General features: G+C 38.4%; 1 protein-coding gene across 2 annotated transcripts in view; it reads left to right on the top strand.

Moving 5' to 3' along the window:
* AK5 (adenylate kinase 5) overlaps positions 1-23,210 on the top strand; it is a 94,931-nt gene that overhangs the window by 47,022 nt on the left and 24,699 nt on the right. Inside the window, exons 7-9 of one of the 2 annotated variants that reach the window (XM_040566097.1) lie at positions 1,147-1,237; positions 7,642-7,724; positions 22,271-22,313. In XM_040566097.1, the coding sequence (XP_040422031.1) occupies positions 1,147-1,237; positions 7,642-7,724; positions 22,271-22,313 (217 nt within the window). The remainder of the gene's footprint in view (positions 1-1,146; positions 1,238-7,641; positions 7,725-22,270; positions 22,314-23,210) is intronic. The other variant, XM_040566098.1, reaches the window with a different exon arrangement.

The raw sequence follows: 23,210 nt of genomic DNA, 5'->3' as shown, positions 1-23,210 counted from the left end.
ATGAGACAGACAGCTGTTGGTGAGATATCTGAAAAGGTGCTCAACAATTTTGGACTTGAAAGAATGAGCACACAATCAGTAGTGTAGTTTTCTGGGGTTCATTTCTGCATCCTAAGACATGCTACACTGAAAATATAAAATGATTGAAAGTAGTGACTCTTATACAGGGGGGCATGCAGTGAATGACCAGCATAGTGGGACCATTATTTGGTTGCTCCAGTAAATGGGGTTACACTCTTCCCTTTTTCCATAGTAATGTAACTGGCCTCAATTCAAGAAATTAGAAGAATTTCAGAGCAAGAGTAATAAGATGTACTTTTTTTTCTTCCCAAAAAGTTCAACAAGTGATGATCTAAACTAATAACTCTTGATAAATATTATTAAGGGGGAAACAAAACCAAACCTGTCCAATGTCACCTGGCCATAAAAAATCCTAATGGACAGAGAAAGAAGACTTGGGAGATGAAAGGTCAAACTATCAAGAAACAGAATAAATCAAAAAAAAGTTCAAAATAGAAAGAAACTCGATTAATTATTTGTCGTTTTAAAGAAGCTTTGCTTTCCTAATTTTATTAGTTTATAACTGAGTCAGTACACTTTGTGCTAGTGCCAGAGCAAGAAAAGCTTTCTTTTCTAAATAACGGACACACTTTCAAAAATGGTTTACTTTTCAATAAGAATTTTGCGTAACTACTTGAAGTCATACACACACACCTATTACAAAAATTGCTTTTAGAAGTTGCTGAAAATTTTTCACTTGCAAGTTAAGTATACTTAATTACACTAATCTCTGAAGAGCCTGAAAAGAAAGTAATCACTTCTCCAGTCTCTATGATGTCATTTTTTTCCAATCATCTAAAGCATTTAAAAGGTTTTACTAGTATTGCTTTCTGCTTTGAAACTTCATTTTCTGAGACCAAGTCAATTATACCATTCCTGACAAGGTATTAGAAATGGACAAAATGGTTTACAAATTTAGTTCAGTTTTCAGCCAAAATTGAGTTGAAGTACTTAAAGCTTGCAATGGACAGCACCCAGAAAATTAGAAATGTTCCTAACAAATTAAAAGTCTTGGGATTACACATTGGTGATCAGCCAAGTAGTAAGTAGTGTCTGACTGCCACTTTTTTTTTTTCTTCTTAATAGTTTGATGCAGACAGAGATGAAGAAGAAGTGTTCTTTGATATAAGTTTGGCAGTTGACAGTAAGCTATTTGCTAACAAAGAGGCTGCAGCAGGTGAGTTAATGCAAGATTTAAAGAACCACGTTTTTCTACTGCATTTCACATTTGTGGAATGCCTTTTTTTATATTCCTTGAGTATGAATGTATGTACTGTAGCAAAATCTTGACCCAACTCAAACATTTGCACAACCCAGGGCAAAAAAAAAATCTCTTTGCACTTGAAAACTTCATACAACTTAGCTAACATCCTGCTTTTCTACAAGCTCACTTTAAGATAATGTAGATAATCCACTAAGCTATATCATTAATGCAAAAATCGTATGTTTATTAATTCCAATTGTCTCTGGCTTAGTTCCAGATGATACCTCAGTGTCACCAGAAAACCCATCCTAAGAGATTTACGATCATACTCCCTCTCTAATAGTTGGTACTAATTCTGAAACTGTGTGCAAGTATGTCAGGAAGGGGTTTTATTTGTTTGTTTGTTTGTTTTCCCTTATTATTATTATTTGTGCTTACTGAATTTTGAATGTATTCAAAGAAAAAAAGAAGCTAAAACAGTAAAAATCCATGACATCTGTCAGAAATATTGTGTTTGCAGGAACAGTAAAATGTTCCTTGGTAACTATACAATTTTCCTTTTGCAGATGGCATCTCTGGCTGCCTTCTGAGTAGATGTTGAGGGTTATATAGGTAGATGAGGTCATAAATGTTGTAATGCAAAACAGCACACAAAGAAAATTCTAGGTGAAATGTTTTCCTGTAAAATGTACTAGTTTTATTAAAACAAAGATTAGATATGCGTAGTAGAGAAAATCGTGTATCTGATCTCTCCTCTGTTTAAGGGAAAACTTGTCTGCCCTAAATTGGCAGACAAGATGGCTTCAGTCATTCGTAATCACGAACAATCATCTGGGGCCTGCCAAGGAAGGAGAAATGGATGAAGGCCTGCCAAGGAAGGAGAAATGGTGAAATCTAGTAGGAGCAATACATCCATTAGCTCTTTTTGACAACGTGGGGGATTACTTCTTGTCTACTGGCGAGGTGTGCAAAGAGCAGTTGCTTCAGACAGAGAGACTATGTTATACTTTGAAGATTTGAAAGGAGGTTCCAGGCTAGCTCGTTTTTAGAATGTTCAAAAGAGATAAAGACAAATTATCTATGAGGGGTAAAAAAGAATGATAAAAAGTGCATTACCTAACAAACAGGTTTCTAGTGGTCAGCTTCAAGGTAAGATGTACACAAGAAAAAAGACCACCAGCTTTCTCCATTAAATGGCACACTTACCTGTTCTGTGCATAGCCTTATTTCTAGGGGAGGAGAGATCGATTCCTAACCTAAAATGACATTTCCACTTTATTGTATTGTATTGATGATTACCTCTGGATTTTCTAATTAAATGAGCTAAATACTGAATAGCAAGCAGATGAAACACATGGCATAAAGGTGCTAACTCTGACAAGCAGAGATTGGCAAAAGCTGAACAATTCACACAAAATGGTTGTGATCTGAGATGTGTCCCAGTCTGTTCCTTGAAAGTATGAGCTTATACTTTATAAATTCATCACAAAAATAATAGGAGAGCCATGAGCCATGTCAGAAACCATGCCACAATCATCTAATTAGTGCCTAAGTTGAGCACCAATAATGGTAAGAAGATTCAAAGTAGGATTTCTAGTGATCTTTTGAGACCAGGTATTTAATTTCTAGAGGCTGCAATTCCAGCATTCCCTTAATCACTTTTTGTCTTTTAATCCTTGTAGTGATATTGCAATATATTTTGGTTCCTGGTGGCTAACAGAGACTTAGTATAATATTTTAATGTCTTCACATCAAACTAATTCATATGATGTACCTGTAAGATCCAGTTGTAACCATATAACGATATATGCTGAAAGAAAACAACAGCATATTTTTATGGATTACAATACAAATTTTCTCATTTTGGCATTCTATGACATATTAAGACCGTTGCTAAGAGCAACAACCTGTCATGAAATTCAATAAGGTTGCAATAAAATTTGTATTAGAAGCATCTTACTGAGGGACAAATGAAATTGTAATCATTCTAATGCTAATCAGTCCTCTAGTAAATTGTTTGTATTCTATCACACTGAAAATTAATCTTCCAAGCATGTCTTGCTCAAGTGCTTATATGCAACATATATTAAGTAAGTTATGAGACAGCGCTTCAGAGCATGTTCCATAACATAAAACGACAATTTTTATTGTATTGAGCTTAAACATGATATTAGTAGAAGCAACATGTTTCACAGGATGGTCTTAAATTACTTTTATGACAGTGTTAGTGCAAATACTATAGTTGTTAAAACATGAGTATGGGCATATTCAAGCCAATGAACCACACTGAATAGTATTGCTACCAGGACTTCAAATTAGTAACAGATTTAAGCAAGGACTGGAAATACATAAAATGATTTGCCCAAACACAAATGTCTAAGGAGCATAATTACCTCACATGATGGTATATAGCTACCTTGTAACGGGAAGTTAAATTAACTGCGGCTAAATTTAGAGAGATCAGTACAATTTAGCTTCTCTGTGTAAGTGAATTTAGTGAACTGTGAAAAAGCAAGGCCTGACACTTGCATTTATGAAAACTTAAGGATTAATATGATTTTGGAAAAAGTGACACACACCCAGGCACTGAAGTATTTTATAGGACCAGGGACATTTATGACCATTGCATCCCTAGGTTCTGGGGTACATTTCTTTGGTAGGAACCACACACGAGCCCGTAATAGCCATACCCTCCTAACTTGCCATTACCAGTCCTGGGGAACAACAAACAATGCCTGAAATACAACATAAAATTTAAAAGTACAGCCTCATGGGGAAAGAAGCAACTGAGTACAGCCCTGCACCCCTTCAGGGGACAAGGGAGTCGTTCTCCCAGACTGTCAGCCCTGGCAATAACTCCTGTCAGCAAACCCCTGGACAAATGCAGCCACCCATTAATTCAACTCTTCCCTCAGTGCTGATCCTCTTGAGTCCCTAGCAAGACAAATCTTTATGAATGATGCCTTCAGTGTCAAATGCAAAGCCTAGCAAAAAAAAAAGGGGGGGGGGGAATGCATTCTAAGTGATGTGCTGTTTCTTTTTTCAGCAGCCCCCTCGTCCCTGGAGAGCTGATTATTCAGTTAACGGGGATTTAATAAAAACTTCCAACTGATTTATTTTTTAATTGTGCAGTACTGTACATAATAAAATCCTCTCCATTTTTTCCCGAAGGAAAACAGAGGGCACATTATAATTACCAAGTTTTCTGTATCTCAACTTTATGCATACACTCAAATTGAGAAAGCGTATTTCAAGTCACAAATGTACCTTTTCAGATCAGATGCCTGCAAGTTATTTCTCCACGGCAGTGGAGCTTTTGTGCATTTTCTTAAATTTTTAACTGTTGAGCTTCCCCTTTTAAATCTGCTACAGTTGCTCATCATTTGTGAACAGCTCGTACAAGAACACCAATGCTCTAAGTTAATCAAGAGCTGAGATTATCAAATGGAATGGGGCATCCATCTGAAAGGAACTAGGATGCTTCGGACTATAATACTTCCCTCTCAGTGGTAAACAAGTGTTAATTTTTTTTATAACCTAGTTCTTAGTCTACCAAATTATCAAAGGAAAAACAACACAACTTACTCAGAAAATGCAATGAAACTTACTTATGATCCTGTTTTGTTGCAAGACTGCAAGATGCAGACTCATTTAAAGCAGCAGGGCATGTTCATTTCCAAATTCTTTAGCAAATCCTCCTCCTTTCCTTAAGCCAGCATTTTCTGTTTCTCGTTTCATAGCTGGATATTGCCACAAGTTTTACATAAAATGTTGATGATTGAAACTCAGAGAATTTGAGCTGAGTTTCACATTATCCATTCTTCCTAGCACCCTCCTTTCAGCTTTAGCCTTGTCAGTAGCTTTGCCTACTGCCAGAACTACTGTCTCCCACTATGTTGCACAGTGGCTATCTGGCATGCTTCTGCTGCCACTTGTACTAGTGATTGGTTAGTGAGCCTGTTCACCTCCCATAGAAGGCCTGTTTTAGCAAACTTTAGTCTAAACTCACCAAAATATACTCCCTCCAACAAAAAACTGAGCTGTAAAGTAGCAAACAACTCATGCTTATTCATACAGCACTAGGGGCAATCTGTACACTGGCCAGCGATAGATGGTTATGTTTTTGTTAGCTTTCATTGAACCAAGAAAGAAAAGACATTTCTAATTTTCCTGACCTTTGAATATTCTCTGGAAAAGAGTTATGCTTCCCCAAGGAAACTGGTGTCCTAGTTCAAGATAAAAGCCCTTAAGATGCTTGACCACGCATTAACATTGTATAGCCGTTATGGCTTTTGACACTTAAGATACTTTATGCATGAGTATTCATTTTCAGCCTGATCTTCACATTTAAGTTCCCAGCACCATATTTCATATTAATGCTCCTAGCTGGGGAGAGATATTGCTCTTCGCAGTTAAGTGATAGTTAATCAAATACTTGCACACAAGTGCTGTTAAAAGTGATTGATGGGTCAAGGTAGGCTAGTGGTAGTAGCAGTTGAGTCTTAGGTAAATCATATTACCAACAATGACACAGTATCAAGAGTGAGATGTCAGCTGTGTAAATAAATCAAGAAAAAATTAAGCTTCTCTCAGTAGCTGTAATTCTATTTGCTTGCATATATCTTTTACAGACAGGTATTTTCAAAAGACTGCAAAGTGTATATGCCAGAGAATATGCTGCATATATACATGTGGCATTGTATGATAGGAAATATATAATCCCCCTTTTTTTTTTTTCTAACAATCTGTTAAAGTATACATGAACATTAGGGAAAAGAAAAAATAAAAAACACCAAGAAAAAACAGCAGCAGATGGTAGGCCCAAGTCTTTCACTGGTGCCTCTTACGTAGTCTGAAGAGTTGCATCAAAGATGACTTTGGCAGCAATTCTAATATGGATTAAGGTACCCTGGACCATCCTTTCTGCCAAGCAGTTATGGTTTTAGTCATCATGACATCCAGTTCCTCTCCTCTGTTCTCTCTCTCAGCAATGTTTAGTTCACCACCTACATAGATTATTACTATGTAAACTTTAAAAACAAACAAAAGCAGATAATGTGTAAATGCATCTGGCACAAGTTGAACTGCAAAATCTGTTATTAATAGTGCTTGGTAACAGAGAGCCATCCGCACAGCGTCTCTCACAGTCAGAAATCATCTCCAGGCCAACACTGGTCTTAAAACCACATACCCTCCAGGCCAGCACTTGTAGGGACATTGGGTAGGGACACCTGTAATCCAGGAGGGATGGGGTTGGCTCCCCTTCCTCACCAGTGACCTTGTCTGACTGGGGCCATGAGGGCCCAGTACTGAGTACTTATCTTATACACCCACTGGTGTTTCCTGTTGCTTCCCATATGAAGACCCATATCGGGCCCACTCGTGGCTGCTTATAATGTTTAAAACCCTGTGTGTCCTTACAGTATTTCATTATCTAATTTTATTAATGCTGTGAAAAATACTCTTGCAGGCACATGTCTATTGACATTTTAATGTGCTGAATATTTGCAGGATTTGGTTTAGGGTTGCACCATCTGGAGGGCACAGGAGACTCTTTCCTTCCTCACTGCCCAGGAGTGAGATAAACTGCATGGGGTGGTGATGCCAGAAAACGAATGCGATGTCCATGCTACATCCTTGCTACACATAGATAGAAAGAAAGGTGGTTAATCCTCCCATTCTTGTTTAGCAGTGATTACCCACCCACATGACTCCTCAAAATACCAAGCCCAATTTTCTGTTATCCTGCACCTTCGGCTGTCCAGCTGAATCTAAGCTGGTAAAGCTCAGCCAGCTCAAGTCTTCTCAGCAACTGAATTTTGTCATCCCAAGTGAAAGAGGCTGCACAACTTACTGATCCCAACACAGGAAGATGATGGACCAAAGGGACAGAGCCACACTGTCACCTTGGAAAGGGTGGGAGAGGAACAAGGACTATTGCTGCTGCAAGCACGCTGCTTTAGTCCCCCATCAACGTCACTCCAGTATCCATATTTGCTAATTGCTGATTAGTCAGTACTTCCTTTATGTTCCCTAACTGTGGCTTGTATTCTTCCCTAAGCTAAGATTCCCATGGCAGTGTTACAATTGCAAGTCATGGCACGCGGAACGCGCTGCCCAATAAGTTTGCAAGCTAGCTGAAACAATTCACTGGTTAGTAGACCTGTCCCTTATTAAGATTTGTGGTAGCTTTTATGGATGCTTTGAAGGCTTTGTTAATGGAATACTGTTCACCTGGGTATTCTAGCACATCTGAATAAATTCTTGGGTCACAGTTCTTGCATACATACAGATAATTGGAAATAGCAGAGTGTTTCATCACTGAAAGTGGAATTTTCCAATATGTTTCTAATGTCAAATTTTCTTTCCTATTTTAGGACCAAATGAACTAGATTGCGGTCTGATTATGGATTCTGGAGATACTGCTTATACAGAATTTGACTTCGAAGACCAGGTAATTTTATGTATATACGGCCTCTCTCTCTCGAGTTTTCTACATTATGTATATACTGCTATACAATTTGTCTAAGCAGGGTAGCTGAACTGCAAGTGTAGCAAAGTGTAAGTGCTTTTAAGTGCAATATTAGTAAATTTGTGACACACAAATGTTGCTTTCTGATTATGAGAAGAGTGAACATTTATTAAGAGCCCATATCTTCCATTACTATACACTGCTAAGAATCCTCTGTGAATTTCAAAGTGTTGCCAAATATTGCAAACAATTGTTGGAATGCACTGCAAGCCTACTATATATTTAAGAACAGAGAATAAAACAATTTTCAAAAGAGGGATGAAAATACAAAAAAAAAAGTGGAACAACTAAAACCAAATGAAACATACTTCTCTTGAAAAAGTCCTTATAAAAATAATCACAAATGCTTACAGTGTGTTGAAATCAGCTTTTCTATTCATCAAAGTCTGTATACAGCCTATACTTCCTCTTTACTTAGCTCTGATAAGGCCATATCTATTGCATCCAGTTCTGGGCTCACCAGTTCAAGACATGGAGCTACTGTAGAGAGTCCAGTGAAGGGCCACTATGATGAAGGGACTGGAACATCTCTCCTGTGAGGAAGGGTTGAGGGAGCTGGAACTGTTCAGCCTAGAGAAGAACAGGCTCAGAGGAAGTCTCATTGATGTGTACAAAAATCTGAAGGGAGGGTGCAAAGGCAACAGAGCCAGGCTCTGGTCAGTGGTGGGAGACAGCGGGCACAACCTGGAACACGTGAGGTTCCATCCGAACATCAGCAAAGCGTGAGGGTGACTGAGCACTGGAGCAGGTTGCCTTCCAACTCATCCAACCTCAACCATGTGGTGATTCTGTAGCCAGTGGAAGATACAAGTCTGTACTAGAATTAAAATAAAATGTCCTATGAGAGGAAGCATGGCTTGGATACTGTGCTAAGCATTATTCTTGTTACTGTGCTAAGCATTACTCTTGTTACTGTGCTGTTAAAGCACTAAACGACTGACTTATAATTAAAAAGAATTTCTTTTTAAAGCTATCTGCCTATCACACTGCCATACTTCAGGGTGGTGGTTTTGTAGGTTTTGGTTTCTGCCTTTCAATTTTGCATGACTCTGCTTTCTTCACAAATACTACAACTATTTTCCCAGATTTATGAGCAACTTGGCCAAGAATCTTAGTGTTTGTTATCATCCATTTAAATGCAGTTGAGACTGTTCTCATCTCTTTCCCCATTATTTCAGAAAGACATCTCTTCTTGTGAAATTTCAAAGCTAGCGATAAAATCAGGACCAAGAAAACTGAATTTCATCCAGTACCATCCATTCATTCAATCATTTTCTTTCACTGTATTCAGTGCAATACTCTGTTCTCACCTGCAACATGCTGCATGTTCTAGCCCTATTGATTCCTATTAATTCTTGATCCTTTTACTGTTCTTTTTGACACGGTTATTTCAGTTTGTCTTCTTGTCAAGCAGACAGCATGCTTTTGTCTCCTAATCCCATTTTAAATTCCATTCTTTCATAAATCCTTCATAAAACATTCTCTATCCCAGAAAACTCTTTAGTTTCTCATCATCTGTCTTGACTGTACTTGTTGTTTAGAGCAGGGTCTTTACAGGTCTTTATGTCCTATAAAGCAGGAATATGTATTTAAATCATGTCTGGATTCTGCTGATGCTAAATTTTGCATTTTTATTGACAAAAGACGTCCTTTTGGCAGAGTATAAACACTGTGGAAATTACACTCTTGGTTCATAACGTTTGAAATGCTGTTAAAATAACATGCACAAGGAGCTTTACATTTACAAAATAACATTAAGAAATATATGAAAATTGTACTAATTTATAATTTCCAACTATGTTTCCCCAGTGATACATTGCACAGTCCATAAAAGCACTGACTGTAGCTTTGAATGAAGTTGCATGAGGTTCTTATGTGAGACTAAATGAGAAGACTATGATGGGACCTTGTTGTCTTTGTGAATAGGAATTTTTCCTTCTGCCAGATGTGGCTGTTAGCTTTTTTTTGTTATTTTGCCAGATGAACACATTGCCATACTGGAAAGAGTGCATCACTGTTACCAAACAGAGAAGGAGAATTAAGTAAAAACAGTGCTAAAAATCCTTCAGTCATAAAGAGATATGCAAATGCCAAGTGGCTGACAATGACCATCTTCAGCTGCAAGTAGATCTAATTGATACTTACTAGTGACATTTAAAAAGTGTAAATAGTTCTATTGATAATATTCTTATGGCCAGTTTATATGGGCTCTTTTACACAGATATGAAGAAAATAAGGGAAAAAGCAACTGCAGACGTGCCCTTAGGATCTAAATTTTGTTACGATGCAAGTATTCGATACCGAAGCAGAGAAGGGAGAGATTACCATACACTCATAATACCTTTCAGTTAGCCAGGCTGAAAAACAAAATTAGAAATTACTCTCAGGAAGAAAAGATCAATAACTAAATTCAGGAGTGAAAAACTGCTTGCATTCAAAACTTGAGCTCATTTTGATTGTGGCAGTGATTTAATACTCCAGTGATTTACTGCATGCTGTTTGCGAATTGTGTGAAGCACTAACAACCTTTACACTGAGAATCTCAAGTGGAAAAAGAACGCTTGTCTGGATACAAATGTGTCATGCAGTGATGTTATTGCATAGGAAATGTGTCATGAGAATGTGGGGGATAAGAAGGCTTGTTTCTAAGCAACCTTACACAGCTGAGCTGCTAAAAATGGTTGAGTTTTAGCAGAACATCTTGGTAGTCACTGAGCAAGAGAAGCTGGGGGTTACAGCGGTACACAGCGCGTACTGAAGACAAAGCCACAGCTGAGGATGAGTAGCACTTGGCACAACTGAAACAGACATACACAGACACCTTTGCATTTATTCGTTCTTGGAATGAGGTAGGAAATTCTCCGGTGTAAACTTAAGCCAGTGAGGTATTATCCGAGTTCTTCAGGACATGCACTGCTTCTGCCAGAATCACCTCTCCCACCCACAGGCAGGAACAAGGAGAACCCCTGGTGTGGTTCCCCTCCCCGTGCAGTCATCACCTCACCTAGCAGTGCTCCAAAATACAGCAAAGTGCTTTAGAAACACTCTACCTTCCAGTGAAACAGTGCAAAGCAACACTAGCTCAGACTAAGTTTTCTAGCTTTTCCAGATGAATACACAGAGGAGATCAAACATTCCTTTAAAGTATGTATAATACAAAACTCAAGCTTTTTCTGAGTTTTTTTTTTTTTTTAATTTAATTCATGTAACAATTAAAAACAAGCTGACCTGTTTTCTACTGGCTATGCATGAATTCCTCAGGACCTAGAACACTTGTGATCACTATGTCCCTACAGCACTGAAAGGCAAAAGGGAAATACTGACTTTATTTTTAAATAAAAACCAAACATTTTTCCAAAACACAAATATTAATTTCTGTTCTCTCTCAGATCTCTAGCTGTCAGATCCCATATTACGGAAAGAATAAGCTAGCTGTTTAGAATGACTGCCCAAAATATATCCGACCAAAAAATAACACAAAAGCAGTCAGTACCTCTCACTAGGAATGCCTACCAGGTGAACCAGCCAAAGATCCACGTGGTAGCGCTCCTTATACCCTTAGCTGGAGCAACGATTACACTACCCATGACTTGGTTGGGAAACAAAGCACAGTAAGCTGATGAATATTTTCACCTATATTAAGACACAGGAATATCTTTTTGGCCACTTACGTTTGGTTGCAAGGGCACAGCTTCTGATGAGGGAAGACCTGGGCTTTTTAGAACATTCTCAGTTTGCAGAACTCGCTGCCATGAACAGTGCCTGGCTGGTTCAACAAGGAGCACCTTTTGTTGCGGAATGTCCTCAAGTGGGAGGCAGGTTTTCACTGCTCACCGTGTTCATTTTTATTTGCCATTCAATTTCTCAACTTTCACAGAGAGGCTGTTGATATAACGCCATTTGTTTCCAAAGATCAGACAAGTTTTAACTTTAAGAACTGGATTTTTTATTAGAAATCTACCATTTGGCTTATTTCAAGTGCATTCAGGCCAAAAAGGAGCATAAAAAAATTCACGTCAGTGAATACTATAAAAGACTTCCAGAACAAACGAGCATCCAATTATATTCTTGTGAAAACAAGGCTTTCAAGACAATCTTAGCTAGTCTGAGGAATATTTAGACTAATTAAAGAAGAACTTAAAACATACAGTTATGTGATCGTGGAGTGAATACACTCCTGAACAAGTAGTTGTGGAATTGAAATCTTAAAAATTTGGGAAATATGACAATCAAGGTAATGAACAGCAGGTAAAGTCCAAGTAAAATTCTTTAAAATATTTTATATATCTCTAATGTTTTTGTATTTTCTGTGTTTTGGGGGACAGAGCAAATATGTTTTCAAATCTACAGAACATGAAAACACATTTTTGTGCCTCAAGGGAAACTACCAGTTTATAACTGAGGTATTTCTTCTGTGCCCTCCCACTGTTAGACCGCATTTACTTGTGCAATTAGGTAAACGCAATGGCATATGCAAAGGAAAGACTGTTTTTGTTTGTGTGTGTGTGTGTGTGTGTGTGTGTTTTTTTTCCCAAGTATGTCAAAGATCTAGGAAAAGTAGATGTAAAAAAGACTGAAAGATAATAAAAGGTTTTCTGTTCAGCAGTGACAAGCAATCTATTGAATTAAGTAAATTGCATAACCCAATCTTTGATGTAAGTGCAGAATGTTTTATAATTAGAAAATGTGACAGCTCACTTGAAAAGCAACAAGCAAAACCAAAGTGTAGTGGAGGAAAAAAAAAAGCTCGAAGAGATTTACTCTCATTCTAACGAGAGGAAACAACCTCTTGATTAAAAGTTGTTGCCATGCAGTGACAATTCTGCTTGCAGCTCGCTGTCGCTTCCCACCCAGAGCACATACAAGTCTAGGCTGCAGGGGAGCAGGAGGAAAGCTTTAAGCTAACTGATGAAAAACAGACTCCGTTGCTACCAAGAGTGTAACAACATTTCTGGCCTGACTGATTATCCTACCTTGAAACTTGAATATTCAAGAGAGATAATGAAAAGGCCCTGAAAGCCTTTCAAATGCACAAGCAGAACCCAAATGTTCCTAAAATGCATGAGCAACGGCAAATTTAAAGCCTCTTGTAATTAAAACTCTATGGATTAAACCAAAGATCACTTTCTTGTATTTACAATGTTTTATACCAGTTTTAACTGGTATAACCGTTTTCTCTACACCTAGAAGATTCAGTCCAAAAGTTATTCAACACTTCAGACACAGTGCTCCAAGGCTGACATTACAATATGGCAAAGAGTAAACCGTGCATTTCCATTAGCAGGAGTAACTTTCATTGGGACTTCTAAAGCTGCCTTTCAAAATTGGACAGAGTGATTAAATTATTTAAGGGGATCAGACCTGCAATATATTATATTAATCGTGCTTTCTCTTCACTTGAGAACATAGGGGCCTTCTGGTATAACGGCAGTTTTATTTGCATATGCTGTGCAGCATTAATTACAAGTCCGAGTAAAATAACCACAAGTATCCAGAAGCCCTTTGGGCTCCTAATGCTGAACGTCTCTGCGGTGTGCATTTCTCTTTCACTGGTAGACAGTGGCATGAAGTTGAACCACAGATTTTGGGAAAGGGAAACTACAGGGAAAACTGATTAAAAACGAGTGTGACACAGAAAAGATGATGCACTCTTGGAAACTTAGAGAACAGTTGTGAAACTGTCCCTCAACGTTTGTGTTTGTTAAAGAGCAGAGAAAGGTGGAGTCCATTTCAGTTTAAGCATATCTGCAAAAAAACAATAATGCATGAGCACCCAAATAGATGAAAGAGCTGGAGAGGCAGGCCTAACTACAGAGAAAAGATGTTTAATAGAAATGCACTGAAGTCAATGAACAATCTGTTCAGTTCAAGTTGCCATGGAAACTACCCTATTAAATGCTTAAAAAAAAAATCAGTTCTAGAAACAAAGTACTACAGTTTGTCTGTTACAAAGTGCTCCCTTAATAAGCTCAAATCAAGTGTATTTTGGTGCTTCCGTATCATTTTGCAAGCTTGAAGAATTATTCCTCTCTTTCAATATCACCATGGAACACTTTGATCTCAGGCATATAAAAGAAAGCTAACCACTTGGTTTCCCCCCATGCAAACCATAGCAAAATGGGCAAGAAAAACTGCCATAAGCTCAATCTGCATTTTTAATTTGGAATGCCAGAAAACAGTTGTTTGCTCCTTCTTTTACTGACATTATTTAGCTTTACTTTCTGATGATGTGTGTATTAGGGGGGACTGAACTGTCAAGGTTAGGTGTTTCTGTGTTTCCTTCTTTTCTGTGTTTGAACCAGAAGTTGTTCCTGCAGCTGTGGTGGGCAGGACAGGACACGATTACGCTTCAGTGAGGACTCGGTTACAAGGAGGGTGAGCTCAGGCGAGTTACTGGAGATTTAAACAACAGTGACAGCATCGTTCCTCAAGATGTGCCGCATTTATGCTCCACTGAATACTTCTGCAGTAACTCAGGCAGCTCTGTGACTTGTGCAAGGTGTCTGTAGAACAAAGCATTACAGTTTATCATGCCTCACCCTCATTTTTTCTGGAAATAGTACTAGAATAGCATACCTCCTTCCCTAATACCAGCTTGCCTCTCTGTTGGCAAATTAGAGGCCTTCTCCTTTCATGCATAAAAAACAACTTTGCAGCTAAATTTATGAGTTCTGCCTTTTACATGTCTACCTTTACAGCCCAGAGAACCTGTATAATTCATGGAGAATATCTGGCATTCCACACAGTTAATGCAAATAGGATCCACATCAGAACATTTCACATTGCACCTAGAGCTGTTAAAGAAATGCAACGGTACTTTTAAAATCCACCCTCCAGATTTAGGCACCTCAGACAGGGCCATGGACAGGCTCTGGTCACGTAGTCCAGCACCTGAAAAGACCACTACCAAAGCCCTTCCTTCAAAGCATTTTAGCAACAACTCCTATATTTTAAAGCATTAAGGAAGAAACATTTCTGTAGCAAATATTAATATTTACTAATCACTGTCAAAGTACACTATAGAATTTTACATTGATGTTTTAAACTGCAATGATTGCAAGGATGCTATTTTACTATACAGGATAGAGAAGTGCTTTTTAAATAACTTATTTGTATTGAAACAGCAGGGTGGCTTCTCTGGGTACAATAGAAACACAAATAATCCTCTACATACTTTCTTGAAACTCTGTGTTTCCTATTTGGTGTCTTTTTCCTCCTTATGTATCCAATGACTGTATAATCTTTAGTAATTTGGGCCTAAATACTGCTCATAAAGAGAGAGAAGTGGCCTGGTTTTAGAATTCCTTCACAGTAGTGCCTCTTGGACTAGTGAAGTGTACTCATCGTTAAAATCCTTTTCAGCAGATTACTTCTTTATAAATACTGTAGAAGCTCCTTGTTGTTATAAACTAACTCATAAAACATAAATAAGTGTTTTAGTAAACTTAGAATAGGCATGGTCAAAAGTTAAGCTGGTCTCAAAGGTCGTTGAGAGAGAACGATTTGAGCACAGCTGTCAAATTCTGTCTTAATAGCAGCAAATCACAGGATGTGAGGCCACATGCTGGTCTGATTTTACAACACCCTGTTCATGTCCTTCTCCATGCCAAATTCTTTCAGGCGATGCTCTATTTCCATATTTTAAAAGGTCTGTTCTCATTAGCCACATTTCCTGGGTCTACATTTCTTCCCTCTTTCTCCCTGCTGCAATCCTGAGAGCCGTATATCTGTGCGCCGTGTGCCTGTGCACGTGTCTGCTTTTTGTAATGCCTAATGCGATCAGGGCAGAGCACTGCCCCCAGCCCTTGCTCGCTGTCTCAAGACCTGATCATCTCCCACTCATGGGAATGGTGCCTGCTAATTTTTGCGGTGCCATCCTGAAACAAAACTCTTTTGTTTTTTTTTTCTTCACTTGCAGTGCTAAATTATGATTGGCAGTTTAAAGAACAGAGCTTTATACAAACGTGGTACTGTGTAGAGCCTTGGGTGCGCTCTGCAGCGTGTTATGCTGGGCATGGGTTGCACCAAACTTGACAGGGAGCAAGCAATAGGAAAGATTTCCGAGCATACAGACCGTTGCAGACATAGCTAAGAGAGGACACACTTTCATCTAAAAGAAAGAAATAAAGGAGTAAATACATCATATAGAAAATTAAATGTTCTTAGAAAACTCAGGAGATTACAGGTGGAAGTTACACCCTGCCCTCGACTCCTTTGCCATTTTGTTCTTAAAGCGGGCTTGAATTGCTGTAACAAATCTTTAAGACTAACGACAGGTTACTTCTCACAGGTTACTGCACCTGTCCCTGAGTTTCATTTTCATAAAATAGTGGGGCTGATGCTAGCTAGACAAATGGGTGGTAACAATAATGATGCATGGCAACAGACACACACCACTGTGGGTTATCTGTGGGAAGTAACACCCTGAACTTTTTGTGCTTTCGAAGGAATCGGTCACTGAGTTCCACCATAACTGAATCTTGTCAAAGCTTTGACATCTTTGCAGCACAGTCTTACTGGAACTCTAATTGAGACTGTCCTGCAGAAAAGCCTTCATCATCTAAAGTAAAAACAAAACAAAACTGCATTCCAGCTTGGCAGATAGTGCCAACGGTGTATAATTTGAGGGATCCTTTCATTAGCATTGTCATTAGCAGCCTAAGAGCAGGAGCGAAGCAGCACCGAGTCTGCAGTTGAAATGCACCGGCAGGTTTCCTGCTGCACTTTTCTCTGCTGCAGTGGCTTAATGTAACAAAAAGCCCCCAGGGGAGAAATTCCACCAGGCAGCATAAATACTCAACACAGAGAAGAATCATTTTAGGAATGACGACAAGGTGCAGAAAAGAGGAATGATAAAGGAAAAAATATGTATTTTTTCTGGGAATTTTTTATAACAATAGATCTACTGAAAAGTAACATAACTGTATATAATAAAGTATTTTAAAATGAGCAATAGATAATAACTATGCACAGAAAATATAGCTGTTGAGTGTTCTCTACTGTCTGCAAAGCACAAAGGTATATTTTAAAAGCCTCAGTTCTTCTTCAGTTCAGATATAATCATAGAATTGTTCAGGTTGGAAGAGACCTCTAAGATCACCTAGTCCAACCTTTAACCTAGTACTAAAGTCCACCACTAACCCATGCTACTAAGTTCTACTGCTGTCCTCGCGAGGTCAGATGTTTAACCCACCGCACAAATTGCAGCTGAAGTGTCTGATTTACCAGAACATTCTTACGCTGCTCTGATCATGCAAAATGCTGCTGCCCTGCTGGAAAAGGTGTACTCACAGCATGCCTTGCTTGTTAGGTTTGCCCTTCTTTGATTTTTTTTTTTTTTGTCTAGCATGATAGTGCCTGGAAATTAATACGAATCTAAATAGGTTATGCTTTTATTTTCTTCTTAGTAATCACATGTAGTTTTTGGCATAAAATAGCCTACAGAAAGTTAAAGAAAACCACATACGTACAGCAAACAAATAGCAATTTTTCCCCCCTAAACTACTGATGGGTACTTTTCTTTATACTATCAAGAATGAGAATGAAAAATCTGAAGACATCCTGTATATCCTTTAAATCAAGATAAGCATAATTTTGGTTTATAAGTGTTAAAAACAAATTCATTTCCATCTCTATATGGGTATTAATTTCTTCTCTTTTAAGAATGGATAATAAGGTTTATTTTAAAAGTAAAGTGGCATAGAAATTCTTGTCTTTGCTAGGAACTCAAAGGTAAAGAGGAATCATAGGAATCTAATCTGTCAGCATTTTGTGGATGCTATTACAAAAAAAATAATTGTATCTGCACTTCCTGGCTGTATGCACAACAAACAAAAATCACCTCAAATAACATTAGCACTGTTTTCTCATCTTAATTACTATTAGTCCCTTTTGACACAACTCCACTCTGCTGAACAGTATGAACTGTATAAGAAGATATGCCTTCTGGGGAAAGAAAAGCCTTCAAGTCTGAGCGTATTCATAGTGAATCTTATCTTATTTACACATATTCATTAGTTCTGGACCAGAGGAGGTCAGAGCACAGCAGCCCCCCTCCCCCACACACACACCCCCCCCCCCCCCGCCTTTCCAGAGGCATACCTCGACCCGAAGCTTGCAGAAAGCAGCTCAACCTCAAAAGTGATTTGAGTCACAAATCAAATTTAAAGGCAAGCAACTGTATGGCTCATAAAACCTGTTCCCAGGGACCATTGCCCATACATAAAACCGGCAAGTAACCCAGCAGATCTCATCAAAACCAAACATTCGCTCTTACAGGAAAGCAGGAATTTAGAAGAGAAATGCCACAGCTTGGCACTGACTAGCCCCAGTTTCTTCTCACACTTAAATTCACCCAGCTAAAGCTTGCTCAGAGTCCTTATGTTCTGTAGTCTGAGTGCAGCCAAACTGCAGGTGTAAGGGCATCTGTCAGTGACACGAGATTTTGACAAGTAGAGGCTGCTGCACACATCTGATCTGGAATACCAGCCTCTGTGATAGGCATATGCCTACTAATGCAGTTGAAAAGAGATGTCAGACTCTACAACCACGCAGACAGTGACCGACTGGACTGTGCTCAAACAGAGAAATTGTATATCCAGAGGGTGTTGGACCTCATACTGCTTTCTGATTCCCCTGACCATTTTTAATCAGTGAGAAAATTTATTTAATTGACAGCTGAAGTTGATTTTGAGGGTACTAGATGTAGAAACATCTAGAAACATTTGAAATTTAATTTAATATTACGTTATTAAGGAAAAGGAATTCAAAGCAAATATACTGTGGACTGAACAAGTGAAACTGGACATCCAAGTCCTAAACCTGGCTCTACTTCTACATATAATTGCGTTCTTATTGACAAGTCACCAAACGTCTCTGCTAAAATTAAAATAATGCCATTACCTCCACTCCCAAAGGAAGTACAGGGATGATTTATGTGGAACTGTAGTGTTCTTTGAAGAAATAAAATGCTACAGGAGTATAAGTGTTTTGCATACCTAACAGCAGCAAAGGGAGATCTATACTAGTGCAGCATGCTGAGAAATTGGTGGTTATATACACCTACATCCCCATTAAAGGGATGCTGATGAGATCACTGTAATAAAACTATAATCAGTTCTTGCCTGTACTTTCTACTTCAGTACTTTCTACTTCAGTACAGAATGTCAACATGTATAAAGTTATATTTGCCTATGCTGCCTTTTTTTTTTTTTACTTACAGATTAATTTTGATTTTCAACAAATCTTTTCTACATTCTTCCTTATCCCCTCCCGCCCCCCCCCCCCCCCCCCCCCTTTTTTAAAATATTTTTATTTGCTCACAGAACTGCCAGTATGGCACAATATGATAGATACATGTGTGGAAAATATTCAGCTAATAACATACAAATTGCTTTCAGACCCAGATCAGCCTTATTTAGCGTCCTTCCACTATTTTTTGTTTTAACATCTGCCAAATAACTCAGAAGAAAGGGTGAAAATTCTCACAGAAGCCAAATACAAAGTTACTTTCAAGTTCAGTATTATCCAGATCTGTGATAGAGATTGGTTGACTTGCTGAAGCATGAGATGGAATATTCCTTCTAGGATTTGCTATCAGCTGTGCCCCAGTAATTGATGTTTCCGGATAATATCTGTAGATGTTACATGGCTTTAGAGGCAGCTGGAATTACAAACCACTCACCTTTCTTCAGAGCTCATTAGATATGATTGTCTTCCTCACCTTGCTTTCAACTAAATGGAAACAGCTACACCGAAAATACCAAGACTGTTCTGCTGCTGTATCACTGCATTCCTGATGGCGATGTTGTGTAAATCATATTTAGGAATTGGTGACACTTTCCTGTATCCAGTCACTAGCTAAATCCAACAGCTATTTTCCAAAGCACTCTGGTAACCAGGTGGAACAGCACTTTCAAGCCTGAAAGCCTGAGGTTCTGTCATTCACAGGTTAGAGACCTTTTGCTAGAAATATGCTGTTAGAAGTAGGTATTGTCAAACATAAACCACAAGCACAGTGGGATTAACCTGCTACTCTCCACAAAGGACTCCACGCTGTAAAGCATGGCTTTCTTGACCCAAATCATCAGGAAAACTGATTGTACTTTTGAGGAGACTAGGAAGAAATGGATGAAGGGAAATGGTTCTGAGTAGAACTTACAGAATAACAAAAGCTGTGAATACCTTATCTTCAGAGTCAAACTGACTGCGGACCCACTGTTCTAATTTGTTCCTCCAGACATCTCTCACAGCTCCCCTAGAGACCAAGCTGTCAGGACCTCTTTCCACTCTGAGCTGGGTGCCATTGAATTCTGTGTGAAAAAAATGTTTTTATAGCATGACTTATTCTGTGAACTGTGGAGAGCTTGTTTTGCCAGGGAAGTTCAGTGGGGCCAGTGGTCCCACTCACATCAAGCTGCATGTTGAGTTGTCTCCTAGAATTATAGAACAGGTGCCTTTTGGAGGGGGGGAAAAAAGTGGAAAAAAATTACTTCTTTCAAAACCAGTATTTCCATACCTGAAAGATGAGCAGGTACTGGTATAAACAGGATTTCTTATTTTGAATTTCTGTGTTGGTCAGCGTGACCAAAACTTCTTGTTTACCTGCTTTTGAGCTGTAATTAGAATCCACTTTAATGGCCTTTCATAGCCCTTAGTCCTCATGTGAACACGACTGGTTGGCTAGTTAACCTGTTGGTCTATTAAAGCAGATAAGGTTGGTCGAATAATAATACTTAAAAAAAAAAAAAGGCTGATAGCTTATTTAGCTTCACCTTTGTCTCTAGTTCTTACATATTTCAGCTCTAAAAAATGAGAGCTGTTCCTGACTTTAATGGACCTTTATTATTACCTGCTGCTCTGAGCAGCCCACCAGGGTTATCGAGGCAACTTCATTCTGCAATTACAGGGGAGAACAAAGTATATTATTTGAAAGAGCATTACTTGAAAGAAGGAATGCCTCATTCATTTGATCACAAGGTAAACTGGTGACTGATCTTGATTTTTAAAGAAACCTTACTCTAAACTTTGTGCCTAAAGTGACTTGCATTCATAAACCTTCAAAGGCACGATAAGAAGCTGAATCTAAAACCAGGCCTTTTATATGTAACATATCCTTTGTAGGGTCAAAAATTTTATTGTATTATTACTTCAAAAAAAATGCAGGATTAATTCTGTCACTTGAATTGTAGGGAAAATAACTTCCATTTTGACATTTTTCCCCTGGAATACTCTTGCAAACTTTAATTTTGCATTCTGAAAGAAGATAAAGGCAAACCTGCTGCAGCATAATAGGCTGAGAATCACTGCAAATCAGAGAACGAAAGTGTTCTGCGTGGTCGGTGTAATGGTACTTCTACTAATGAAGAGTGCTTGTGTTTCAGCGATAACGGGAACACAGGGAGAAACCTGCAAGCGTAGTGCATGAGCCCTGCAAAATGCAGCAGCCAGCAGTTTATCTGTTCTGGTCACCATGCTGTTCATTCCCCTTAATCTACACACGCAGCAGTACATGGTCCTAACGGCGGGTGTTTCTGACACCATACTGAAGCACAACTCCAAAAGACTACAGCCTGATAACCCTGCGAAGATAAATACATAGAATTCACAAGGTTATTTTGAGGGGACTAGCACAATATGTACTGGGCTGATATTGTGCAGTGATTATGTAATATATGCATGTTACTGTCAAGGTTATTATTGATATTTTATAGACTAGATTATGGCACTGACAACGTGAATGTATTGACACTACATAACCCAGACTACATCCTGCATATATGTATATAATTCTGATTTATATGAAGAGCAAAGAATTCCCACTCTGATGCTCTCACTGGCCAGCATCCATAAATCTTCGTTGGTTATACCAGACAGGATATGGCAAAATAACCCCAAATGGCCAACCATCAGGGGAAAAAAAAAACATACTAAGTTTCTCATTTCCTCATTTCTCCTAAGTTTCTCATTTCCTCCCTCATTTCCTCTTTGTAGTTCAGCAGCCTTTATAACAGGTTGTAGCTTGCACTGCATTCTGAAGGTCAGCAAATTCAAGTTGGTTTAGACCAAAGGCTAATTTTGTCTTCATACTGTAGCTCACTTCTAGCACTTGCTCCAGTGTTGCCTTTCCAGCACGTATAGCTTATCATACCACACTCCCAAAGCAATTCAGCGTGCACAGTGGCTGCTTATTTGATTGGCTGGAGCTGTGCAGCTGGACACTGAAGCACACAAAACTGTTCCTCGCAGAAACCAGTGTGGGCCAGTGAATCACCTCCAGTTACCTTTGGTTCTCCATGTTCACATTGTACAGACTGAAACATTCCTGTGAGATTGTTAACCTTGTCTCAACATAGATTAAAACTCAAAGGGTTAGAAAATGGAGAAGATGTAGACATACAGATAAGCAGATAGAAGAAGTGATGCAAACTGTTCAAGAAAAATCCATTTCAATTTGTCAATTGCTTAATTAACAGGAGGAGGATCAGTCAAGTTTTTCTGGTTATGAGAGCACAGGAGGTGAGTTTCTTTTTCAGTATAATTTTGCATTTAATTTTGAAACCTTTCATTTCCCCTTATATTTAAAAAGCTACATAAAAAGGAAAATGAATTCAGATTATTTATAGTGTGAAAGTTGTCTCAAAATATTACCATGTGAATTCTCTTTGAACACAAAGCTTATAAAAGACATTTCTACACTCCAAAATTATTTGAAAACATGACTGTTAATCATATCAGATAGATGGCTTCAGACATTGGCAGTTATGAAAAGCTTGTTGGAAAGTATGAGCTGCTAAGAGTCCAAGATGAACGTAATGATTAATGAAAACCTTCTACATCTAATCACAATATGTAGTAAGAGATGTAGATGCTTCTGCATAACACATTAAACAAAATTATATGTGGTGAATGAATGTGTGTTGGAAGTGGTTTACTGAAAGACATACTAAAATTCCAGCAGGCTCAGATGGTGCAGGATTGCCCTTTATCTTGGTATAATCAGGGCAGTGACTGGGACTCAGACTAGAAGGAATTGCTTTAAACAAAAAAAAAAACCAGCTTCAGTAAAAGGGAGCACTTTAGTACATACAATAGTTTTGTAAATAAATGACACATTATTTGGCTGATCTGAAACAAAGGAATTTAAGACTACATCTCGGATGTAGTACACCAAATATAATCTTAATGGGATGTGGACAAATTTCTGTACCAATTACAATCTAATTATACATTCAAAGAAAGATGCAATGGCTTGGGAGGCACATTATTACATCAAGATTTATCTGCTTCTCATTTTTTATTTAAGTCAATGTATATATGCAAGGTTTAGTTTTCAGGTGACATTGTTGTTTTTTTAAATCATATCTGCAGCAACAGCTACAAGGCTGGGGGATAAATAAGCAAGATAATTGTGTC

The sequence above is a fragment of the Cygnus olor genome, chromosome 8, assembly GCF_009769625.2.
Source record: "Cygnus olor isolate bCygOlo1 chromosome 8, bCygOlo1.pri.v2, whole genome shotgun sequence".
NCBI lineage: Eukaryota > Metazoa > Chordata > Aves > Anseriformes > Anatidae > Cygnus > Cygnus olor.
This window is presented reverse-complemented; position numbering and strand designations above follow the sequence as displayed.